The 11,778-nt window shown below is 43.1% G+C and overlaps 2 protein-coding genes and 1 long non-coding RNA gene across 3 annotated transcripts; 2 read left to right on the forward strand and 1 right to left on the reverse strand.

The window, feature by feature from the left end:
* Positions 1-6,537: 6,537 nt before the first annotated feature.
* LOC122665446 (mitogen-activated protein kinase kinase 10-like) lies at positions 6,538-7,545 on the forward strand. The gene has a single exon (XM_043861597.1). It carries the CDS (start codon positions 6,538-6,540, stop codon positions 7,543-7,545), a length of 1,008 nt encoding a protein of 335 aa, XP_043717532.1.
* Positions 7,546-7,989: 444 nt separating this feature from the next.
* On the reverse strand, positions 7,990-8,482 carry LOC122665447 (adenosylhomocysteinase 1-like). Its single transcript, XM_043861598.1, has 2 exons — positions 8,449-8,482; positions 7,990-8,354 (listed from the first exon to the last, which is right to left on the reverse strand). Exons 1-2 carry the CDS (start codon positions 8,480-8,482, stop codon positions 7,990-7,992), a joined length of 399 nt encoding a protein of 132 aa, XP_043717533.1.
* Positions 8,483-9,243: 761 nt separating this feature from the next.
* Positions 9,244-10,441, forward strand: LOC122663931. Its single transcript, XR_006333247.1, has 2 exons — positions 9,244-9,403; positions 10,387-10,441. It is a non-coding gene; the product is annotated as an uncharacterized LOC122663931 (long non-coding RNA).
* The last annotated feature ends 1,337 nt before the right edge of the window (positions 10,442-11,778 follow it).

Consider the following 11,778-nt stretch of genomic DNA (forward strand, 5'->3'; position numbering starts at 1 on the left):
ATAGTGGATCGGGGTTGGAATTCTATCTGATGCTCACTCAGCTCTACTTCCCACCCGACGAGCCGTCCTGAGAGGTCCGGTTTGTGCATGATTTTCTTTAGGGGATGATTCGTCAGAACTGATGCTATGAGCTTGAAAGTATGGTCGTAGTCTTCTTGCTGCGGTAACCAGGGCAAAGGCTACCTTTTTAATCTGGGAGTATTTGGTCCCTGCGTTTACCAACACATGGCTGATGTAGTAGATCAATTTCTGGAGCTGAGTTTCCTGTTCTTCCTTCATAAGTACTACACTCACTGCTACTTTCGAGGAAGCTAGGTATATCAGCAGGTTTTCTCTGTGATCGGGTTGAACCAGCAATGGTGGGCTTTCTAAGTATTTTTTCAATGCCTCAAAGGCCTTCTGGCATTCATCGATCCAGCAAAATTCTCGTGGGTTCCTCAAACCTTTCAAAGCTTTGAAGAACGAATGACACTTGTTCTTGGCTCGGGACATGAACCTGTTTAGTGTGGTTATTCTCCCCGTTAGCCACTGTACTTCTTTCACTGTTCGGGGGGCTGCATTTCCTTGATTGCTTTGATTTTTTCAGGATTGGCTTCAATGCCACGTTTTAATACCATGTAATTGAGAAATTTTCCTAAGCCAACCATTTTGCAGGGTTGAGCTTCATCTGGTTCCTCCTTAGCACCTAAAAAACTTCGTCGAGGTCACTAATATGATGTTCGGCTCTTCTACTCTTAACCAACACTTCTACTCTTAACCAACATGTCATTGACGTAAACTTCCATATTTTTGCCGATCTGGTCTTTGAATACTATATTAACCATCCTCTGATAGGTCGCTCCTGCGTTTGTCAGTCCAAAGGGCATGCCCCTATAGAAAAATTCCTCTGCTCGATTCAGAATGCAGTATACGACTCGTCGGCCTCGTTCATCTATATCTGGTTATAATTAGAGTATGCGTCCATGAAGGACAACATCTCATACCCTGTCATGGCGTCGATAAGCTAGTCGATCCGAGGCAAAGGGTAGTTGTCTTTTGGGCAGGCCTTGTTCAGGTCAATGTAGTCCACGTACATTCTCCACTTTCTATTGGCCTTGGGGACCATGACCACATTCGCTAGCCAGGTTGGGAATTCTATGGATCGGATGAAACCTGACCTCTTCAGCTTCTCCACTTCTTCCTTAATTGTCGCAAGTCTTTTAGGGGCAAAATTTTATTGCTTTTAGTATACGGGTTTTCTGCTCGGGTAGACCCATAACTTATGATCAGTGTTGTGACAAGGTATTCCAGGTATATCGGCTACTGACCATGCACAAATTTTTGCATTTGTCCTTAAAAGGTTTACTAGCTTCATTTTTTATTGTAAGTCCAACTGGCTGCCGATCTGAATTTTTCTGTCAGAATCGTCCTCCAGCTGAACCGAGGTGAGTTCTTCAACTGGCTCTCCTCCCCGTTCGGTCAGTTCATCCCTCTGGTCGGAGACTTTAATGTTGTAAGCCATTTCCCGACAATTGCCTTTTGTTAGCTTTACAAATGCTGCATAGCATTCTCTAGTCTTCTTTTAGTTTACTCGGCATTCTCTGAACCCATTTTCTGTTGGGAACCTCATCTTCAGGTGCTTCGTGGATACAATAGCTCTGAGGGTGTTCAGCGATGGTCAGCCTAATATAACATTAAAAGCTGACATGACCTTCACCACCATAAAATTTACCCTAACAGTTTTTACATTCGGGTAGGCTCCTATTGTTAAGGTCATCTCAATGGTTCCTTCTATCGTGGTCGATGCCCCCGAGAATCTATATAAGTTCGTTCCATCCAGCTTTAGACTATCATCCCTGAGTCCGAATTGTCGAAAGGCTTCATAGGACATCAAATCCACTGACGCTCCGGTGTCAACCAAGATCCTGTGAGCGGGTCGGTTGTCAATCACGACTTGTATTACCACTGCATAATCGTGGGGCCAGCTGATGTTCTCCATGTCTTCATCGAAGAAACTAATAATGGGCTCCTTCTTTGCTTGCTTGTTTGCCACCTCTGCTACCCCTACAAATCTAGCATGAGCTTTCACTTTTCTGACTGACTCTTGCTCGAGTCCTCCTAAGATCGTAAGTATAGGGGCTTCTAATGCCACCTGGCTAGGTTCATCCTCCCTTCTATCCTCGGCTCATTTTTCACCGATCCAAACTAGCCCACGGTCCACTTTCCTTTCTCCTCAGTCACTCCTCCGTTCATCTCTTTTGTCGTTTATTCCATCCCTCCGATCTTCTCTTTGGTCGACTCGACCAGCTCTTTTCTCTATTTTTACTTTGTCCACGTACCGAGTGAGGCGTCCTTTACTGATCAGCTTCTCAATTTCTCTTTTCAATTTCCTGCAATCATTGGTGTCATGTCCGGTATCTTTGTGGAACCTATAGTACTTATTCGGGTTCCTATCCTTTACGCCAGAATACATCAGGTCGGGCCAGTTGAGTATGCCACGATTCTAAATATGCATTAGGATCTCCGATCTTCTTGTATTGAGTGGGGTATACTCCGGGCTCTGAGCTCTTTCCCGCCGATCCGACCTGGGCCTTTTGTCATCTTTTCTGTCTTCATGCCTGTCCTTCCGGTCCTCTCTATCATTATTCCTTTTCTTGTCTTCTCTCCCATAGGTCTCCCTCCTAGCCGCGAGTACCTTGGCCATATTGGCTTATTGGTTACATCGCTCCATCAGTTTGGGCAAGGTGGTTACCTGGTTTAGGACAGAGATTTAACCAATTCTACGTCAGTCAGCCCATTATGCAAAGCATTGAACGCCACTCTGGAATCTCACCACGAAGGCCTCGACCAACTCTTCTAGCTATTGATCGACTTTGACTTCAGCTTCGAGAACTAGAGCGTTGCTACTCCCTTTAATGATGCTGAAAAAGCTCGGCACAACACTGTGTCCGTTCCCTCATAGATCATCCTAACAGAAATCTAGTAACTGATATGGTCTATCGGATCAGTTTTCCCTGCATACATTATGAAACTGGGTAACTTGAAGCTTTTGGGAAGGTCGGCGTTCATGATTTCATCGGTATAAGGATGATGTCGTGTCAACGAGAGGGGGCCTGTCCCTTTTTGTCCAGATTTTTAATCTGGTCATCCAACTCTTGCAGTTGCTTCTCCCTCGCTCTATCTGAAGCACAGTCGAGGTGCTTTAGCTTTGATTCACTGACCTCCTCTTCATTGAATCTCTTCCTTTTGTCGACCGGTGGACTCTCCGACTCAGACCAAAATTGCTTCGAGTTGTTCCCAGCTTCTCTATTTTCTCCTTGGATGACTCCTTGTTGCTCCCCTCTCCGATTGGGGATGCGCTGCCCTGCATCAGAACCTTCAAACCATCGAGCTGACCTTCCGTTGAGAGAAGGTGGTATTACTGGATTGGGTCGGGGATTTTGCCGAGTCAAAGTGTCGAGCCGGTCTAGACACACTTTGAAAAACGTTTGGTTTTCCAAGATCTGAAGTTGTAGTCGTTGGATTTGTGCATTGGTCACTGGCCCGTTCGGGTCAAGTGCCGAGCTCGACCAATATGGGCAGTGGAGATGGAATCGTTGTGCCCTGGTTTGCCCGGACCGGTGGTGCGAAGTTGTGATCTCCCTGCATCGTGAAATCCTGTCGGACGTCAACAACTGGTGGTGGTATTTCTCTTGCCGTTCATCAGGTGTTTGGTCGGCCAACTCAGCCCTGTGCCTGACTTGACCTTTGCGGAGACGTTTCCGACCGGTCGGTGACCATGTTGGCTTGTCCGATGCTATTTCCCATAGACGGCGCCAATCTGTTGTGACGAGATTTGAACGGGCTGACCTGGAGTCGAACCGTCCTGCAAAACAGCAAACTCAGGCTAAGGAGTAACAGTCTGAGCCAGCGGAGTTGGCTCCGATGCCTAAGTCAGCTCGCGCACCACAGATGATCTCAAAGTTGGAAAATCTGAGAAGTTTTTTTTTCCTTACCTACGTGATGCTTGGCTATTGATAGGGTCCAGATCATAGATCATCATAGGCTTTTGTCGATGTTAGACCATCATTCCGATCTATGAAATGCATAGCTGGAGCTCTTCTAGCTAGTGAGGATACTTGTCCTAGAGGGTCACACCGAACGCATGACCCTCATTCACTCGTAATGCATGACGTGAGTGAAGTGATCCAGTCCTTGCTCTGCGGGCCAATTGATGGGCGTTAGGTCGGCTATGCCACGTTGATTCCGACCCGATCCCCACTTATATTTTTATACGGGTCATCTTGTTGTAACGACCTGTTTTGGTCCAATCCTCAATGGTTTAGATCGGCTCGGCTTGTCCGACCTTTGTGGAAGCCACGTGTCAGTATGCTATTAGCCTGATAAAAATGGGTGGCATATCACTAACCCAAAAAAAAAAATTTGTGAATAGAGAGTGCAACTTTAATCTTGTTCAATATTTATTTTCTATAGACATTTCATTGGCTATTCTTCAAATACCCTTAAGCAAAAAAGGTCTTGATTACTCTTGGATTTGTCCATTTTTCAAGAATGAACAATTAACAACTCGTTTGGCAGCTAAGTTTTTAATTAAAACTCAGTTGGGTACTGGGCCTGGGATTAACCACAAAAAAATGTGGAAATCTGTTTGGAAACTGAATTTTCTTCCCAAGTTCAAAATGTTTTGATGAAAAGTTTTGGTTGAAATCATCGAAGTTTTTTAATATTGATGATTTCTCTGTTTTGTGTCATAAAGAATCTGAGTTGAAATGACATCTTTTTCTTTTTGGGCTGCAAAGACATTATGGATGCGCACTGAGTACCCTCAGTCAACCTCACTGCTTATCCTGTGGGATACTTTCGTTTCAAATCTTGTATCGGTGTAATAAGAGAATTGTTCTTGCGATTGTAGCTATTACTTGCTATTTTATTTGGATTATTAGATATAATTGTGATTTCGCCATGTCAAACCTAATCATGTTAGACTGTTGCAAGTAATTCTGAGATGGATCAACTAGTCTGATATCTTCTTTCAAGTATTTTACCCTTTGAGTTAAGATTCTGATTAATCACTCACGCTTCCTCAGTATCCAAGTCTATCGTTAGTAAGTCTATCGCTAGTGGACCACCCTATTTAATTTGTGATGGAAGTTTTGATCCATCATCGAGGACAATTGGTTGGGGGACCTTGGTTCTTCTTTCTAATTATTAATTTTGCTTTACTACTATGGGTTTTAGATTTTTAAAATCGAGTTGAAGAATCGAAAGCTAGAGGATATTATTGTAGGGATTGCAAAGTGCAAACGAGCATAAGTTGGAAAATTGGAAGTTGGATTGGCTTATGCAGGGTACCAAGGATGGACGGGGGTGTGTGCCCCCATTTTATTTGACATTATTAAGGTTATACAATCTTGTGGGTTTGTAATTATTTTAAGGGTTAAAGAACATTACTCAGTCGTATCCAAGGCATGGACACTGTGCCTAGATAGCTGGGTGTGAAATGACAGCCTAGCCCCCATCATGGCGCCTGAAATCTCCCGCTTTGGAATGAGGGCTGGGAGGTCATTATATGCCCAGCTGTGTCTAGGCGTAGTGTCCACACCTCAGACATGACCAGTTAGCGATCTTTATCCCTTATTTTTAAGAAGGATCGTTGTATCATTTCTATTACTCATAGTCATAGGTTAGCTCAAAAAGCTAGGTTATAAAAGGAGGAACGTTTGATGGTTATGAATGTTGAACAATATGTTCTTGCTTATTCTTATTTGTTTTCCATCAAATAAATAAATAAGTTATTGTCAATAAAAAAAATCCCTTTTTTTTTCCTTGATGCAATAAGAAAATCCCTTTTGAAAATGTGTCAAACGACATCTTATTGGCACTCTCATACCTTTATATTCCCGAAACTGTGAACTGGTACATTACCAGAGAATGAAAAAAAAAAACAACTGTGAACTGGTACTACCTCTTAGGAAATTTTTTTATTTTTATTTTTTTGGTAGAAACATCTTAGGAAAATCAATCCAAGGGATAGCAGCAAGAGTTTGTCCCCATCTTTTATACCTCAATCCTACGATTAAGATTGCGAATCTTGCACATATGAGCCCATTTAACAAACCCAATATCTTAGAGGGAATGAAGGTGGGTCCTCCAAACAGGAAACCAAGAAAATCGCACCGATCCTGCCGGGGCACTTCAGAACATCACAATTCACACACCACCCAACAGTTTTTTATTATTATTATTTTTCATTTTTTTTTTTCGGTTAGAAACACCTCCCCACCCAACTCCCTCCAGTCTTTGATCTTTACCAAAAAAAAAAGATCTTCCCAAAAATAGACGCTTACGTCACCAGAAAAAGCTCACCTGCCCCCACATTATCGGATCATCATATCCAACCCCCGCCATCTGTCACCCCACACGGCCCTTCATACCTATGATGATACTCAATCTGTTCCGAACAGTAAGATTTATAATTAACAGTTAATTTCTAAAAAAAAACAAACAAAAGGAAAAGTTTTGAGAGAGAAAGAGGAGAAGAGACCTGCTAGTACTTAGATGATGACATTAGTAAGGGAAAGAAGGCAACAGCATGCACTCAGGCTACCCTTACCACCTCAAATTACAGCACCAGATGAATTGCGACACCAATTGTCATTGTCATCTCCATTGCCGGTGCCGGTTTGTGATGGCCCGGACTCTCCTGGCATTGAAAGCCTCACCGACCTTGAGAAGTTGGTTGTCCTTGGCCATGGCAATGGTGGCACCGTATACAAGGTACAACATCGTTGGAGTAACTCCATTTATGCTTTGAAAGTCCTCCGATTCAGCCAAGATACTGTAGGAATCCGGCAACAGGCTGCTCGCGAGGCTGAGATCCTCAAACGTGTTGATTCACAGTATGTTGTGAAGTGTCATGGAGTATTTGATAATGGGAGTGATGTGGAAGGTGGTAACCTATGTTTTGTGATGGAGTATATGGAAGGTGGCTCATTACATGATGTTCTACAAGTTCATCAGCGGCTACCGGAGAGAGTCATCTCCGATGTTGCTAAACGGGTATTGGAAGGACTGAAGTATCTGCATGCAATGAAGATTGTTCATAGGGATATCAAGCCATCAAACTTGCTGATCAACAGCAGAGGGGATGTGAAGATTGCAGATTTTGGAGTGAGCACACTTGATGCCGCCTGCTACTCCTGTGCAGGTACATGTGCATATATGAGCCCTGAGAGGTTTGATCCCGACAGGTGGGCTAGAGGTGAGAATGAAGGGTTTGCTGGAGATGTATGGTCCCTAGGTGTGGCAATGCTGGAATGCTATATGGGTCATTTCCCCTTGATTGAACCTGGACAGAGACCTGATTGGGCAACACTCATGTGTGCCATATGTTTCAGTGAGCCACCAGAGATGGAGACAGCATCACCAGAATTCCGGAGCTTTATCCAATGCTGCCTGGAGAAGGATTGGAGGAGGAGAGGCACAGTGCAAGAGCTTTTAAGTCACCCATTTGTAACAAAGTGCAGCACGACTACAGATGGGCTGGTGGATGGTTTTCCTGGTTGAGTTTTCTTCATTTTTCTACTTTTTTTTCTTTTCTTATTCAATTTTGAGTCAGATTATTCTCTGGACAGGAGATAGATGGGTTCTCTCACTATATAGCTCATTCTTTGCTGGGGCTATCGGGAAATAATGTTCCCATCACACCTAGGTCTTTTTTGTATCATTTTTCATGTTCATTTTCATTTTCAACCAAATTTTCATTTTTTCATGCGATTGGTATCACATTTTTTAAACTTGTCTTTATTTAAAATAAATGAAAAAAACCCACCCCTAAAAAATCATAATAAACTTAAAAGTCTATTATGGATTGTGGGCAAAAACGATTTTGTCTCATTTTTGCACTTGGTTAAGATCCAAAATTTGAGGATAAAATAGACATTTGCTTGTGATTTTAGAAAAGCCCCCTTCTTCTTCCTGTAACCTACCCTACACCATCCCCGCCTCACCCTACCCCATTTCCTCCACCCCCAGCAGCGTCGCATCACCACCATCATCAATAATCAGATCTGGACCACCACCAGGACCCCAATCAAGATCCCTCTCACTGCACCACCAATACTCGTCAAGGGTCTCACCCTTCCAAGCAAAGACGGCAGCACTGTCATGGGCGATGGTAGCAGCGGCGTGGTCTTGGGTGGAGAAGACCATAGCAGTTAGGGTTTCAATGAAAACGGCAGTTTTAATGGTCATGTGAAGGAGCCAGAGATTCAAACTCCCAGTTGGGGTTTCAATGAGAATAGCAGTTGAATGGTCATGTGAAGGAGCCAATGATTCAAGCTCCTTTAAAGGGTTGTGAAGGGCCAAATTGAGATCTACAAGACACCAAACCAGGCATCTCAACCTCAGTGAGCTCAATCTCGAGACGACCGAAATCGGCTTGAGACATGTCTTTCACTTGGTACTCACCACCTGATGAGGTCTTACCGACAAGGAGCCCCATGGCTGGAGATGCAGCACAGATTAGAACTGATGATCTGCTAGTGAATTGGAGGCGAAGAGAGGGGAAAGTGTGAGTAAGTGCAGAGAACCTGCCGGAGGATTTGGCGCTAGTTCTGACTTCGTGCTGGACAAAGGACCCGAATGCCCGGCCTAACTTAAGTCAGATAGTGGAGATGCTGCTGCATTATCTCTCAACAATCTCACCACCAGATCCTGTGATCTCATCCCGCATTTTCGATTCTGTTCTTCCACCGGAGTCTCCAGGTACAAGCTCTTTGATGGCAGTACATGATGACTTGGGAGAAACCCCAAAAGCCAAGATGGAAAACAAGTCGAGAGGTCTCTTTTTCTGCTTCAGAAGAATCCCATCCCCTTACGGTTTTGTATTGATTTGGAAAAGAAGATGGGTGATGGGGGAATTTCTTCACCTACTATTAAAAATTGTTTATACATAACTACTTTCCAAATGATTTCTCATTCTATACTCTATTATGTTTGATAGTTACCAAAGAATTTTCATTTTTTTATTAAAAAAAAACTTTTTATTATAATTTTTTTTAAATAGGCCATAAACAAAATGAAAAATGTACCAAAAAGACCCTTTATTAATTTTCATTATTGTCTCTTTCTAATCATATCCAAGACAAGAAACTGAAAATGAAGATGGGTAAAAAGAAAGGCCCAAGTGATATATAATCATGCTGCAAGGTTCATAAACACACCAATGGAATCATAACCAAACCAAGGTGACTCAACTCAAGCAATCTTACCAATGAGATCTTGTACATTTGATTCATGGAAGCCTTGATCAGCAACTTGACAGTGGTGTAACCAACCTTGTCCCTACAATTTCCTCTTTGCACAATTTCTTTTCACCAAGGACATTAAACCCCATTATTTCTGACTTCTTCCCTTCTCCGTTGTGTAAAATTTGACCAAATTTTATTCCAATTTGTCAACATTGCAATTACTCACCATAATAATAACAATGATTTATTTATTATAATTTATAATACTTTAGTATCATATACAATGTATTGATAAAACGAAGGAGTAACACAAGAATTAAAAAGGGTGTACCCAGTGCATGAGGCTCATACACTGCAGGGTCTAGGAAGGGTCATAATGTATGCAGCCTTACCCCCGTTTCGTGGAGAGGCGGCCTTACCATTGCAGGGTCATAATGTACGCAGCTTTACCACTACAGGGTCTGGAGAGGGTCATAATGTACGCAGTCTTACCCCCACTTCGTGGAGAGGCTATTTACCAACTTGAACCAGGGACCACTAGGTCGCAATGGAGCAACCTTACCGTTGCGCCGAGGTCCACCCTCTTGAAGGAGTAACACAAGAATAACAGTACAAAATCAATAATCATCATCCCTTAATCGACATAATGGTCCCCATGTCAGAGGACAAAGCTCATCTCCATTTCCTTTTTCCTTCAATATATTTTTTTTATCCATTTAAAACTGCAAGTTCCTGAGGAAAATGAGTGGCAAATGAGAAGAGGCATTGTGGCCTTCAAAAGTGCAGCATTCGTGACAAGAATCGGGATTCGGGAACATTTAACCACACCTGAAATAGGCCAGAGAATAAGCTCATAACAATTCGCTCTTGTTATTAACAAAACCTAAAAGGTTGAGATAAAAAAGAAAACTCAATGACAAACTTGCTTGAAAACAATAGGTCCAGTGTTTAAAGCACAGGGTGCCTGGATATCATCTGCTTGAAGGATCTATCTATTGAAGAGTATGAACAGATGTTTAATAGGTGTCGAAGTACATCAATAGCACCAAGAAGAACAGATTTTCATTAATAACAAACTTGCTTGAAAACAACAGGTCCAGTGTACTCAAAGAATAACGAAGGCAAACATAGGCATACCGACAGACATTTAAAAGAGCTGATCATTTTGGTTGAGTAAAATTCCACTAATATGCAGTTGTGTCTGTTTATGTGGAAAACCAACTGAAAGACCCTTTACAGTTAAAATAAATAAATGGGAGAAGGTTCTCTGAGCCGCCAAGATAGTGTACACTAGCACCACTGTGTCTATCTCTCCTCGCATGAAATGACCTTGCTGCCCTCCTATGTACGATATCGTTTTGTCACACCTCATTGGTGCACTCTCCTATCCCACTTGCTTAGAGAACCCTCTCCTAAATAAATAAACACTCAGAAAGAGAATGGCATAACAAGCATAGAATGGCATCTAAGATAGAAGAGGGTTCCCTATGATACTAGTCCATGACATTGTAATTGTCGCTACCACTTGAAATGGAGCTATAAAGTTTCTCCATGTGTCAAAGCAACATTTGAAAAGTTTTAAAATGTTCCTACAAAATTTGGACCAGGGAAATACAAGGGGGAGAGTCCAAGACATGGTAAGCCATATGATTGGAATAAGCCACTAATTGGTGAGTGGAAAATAGAGAGAATACCATTTATCCTATGGTAAAAAGACCCAATCAGCCAACGCATGGAAAATTGAGGAGCCAACAACAAAAACCATTTCATCAGAGCCAGTAGAGAAAAAGTTAGTCAGATCTGCGAAATGACTAAAATGGGGAAGTGACCAAAGACGCTCTCTAAAAAAAGGTCGTAACCCTTGCAAGTCCTGCTTTTGAACGGTCAGGAGTTGTCAATTGGGAATGGTCCTGTTGCGTCAGAAATCCTATTGAAGTGAGCTCTGCCTGCAAGACAAGAATTAGCAGAGAGGACCGGACATCGCCGGTGATCTCACTCCGATGCTTAAGTTAGATCTCTGAGCAACAGTCGAATCAAAGAGAATTCAGATAGATTAGTTTAGCATTACCTCCCTTACTTAAGATGGTTGAGAGGTAGAATCGTGCCCAAATAGGTGAGCTAGAATCTCGTAGTGGAGTGAGACCGTTGCGGAGTGAATCGTGGGATAGTGCTCATCCGTTACTTCCCACGCGCTTGATTAGGCGCGACGTGGGCGAGAATCTCGGACCATGTTGGTCCGTGCTAAACTTTGTATTGTTTATGTAAGGTATGGAGGTCGTTCCTCCAGCACCTGGCTGTGGCCAAGCTATTTGTCGTTCATGGGAGCGCGAGGTGCGCCCTAGTGCGAGATGAGATGGGGTGCGACTTGGCGCCCAGCTCTATATGTTGCTCACAGCAAGGTCCTTCACACGAACCGGGGGAGCCTACTAGCTCGCGCTTGGCTGGATGCGGCCCCCGTCCTAGATTTACTACCTCACTGCCTCGTTCTCGTCATGCCTGGTCTTTTGTCCCATCACGAGGCCCCCACTCCACTCCCCTGGACGTTGGC

The sequence above is a fragment of the Telopea speciosissima genome, chromosome 6, assembly GCF_018873765.1.
Source record: "Telopea speciosissima isolate NSW1024214 ecotype Mountain lineage chromosome 6, Tspe_v1, whole genome shotgun sequence".
Classification (NCBI taxonomy): domain Eukaryota; kingdom Viridiplantae; phylum Streptophyta; class Magnoliopsida; order Proteales; family Proteaceae; genus Telopea; species Telopea speciosissima.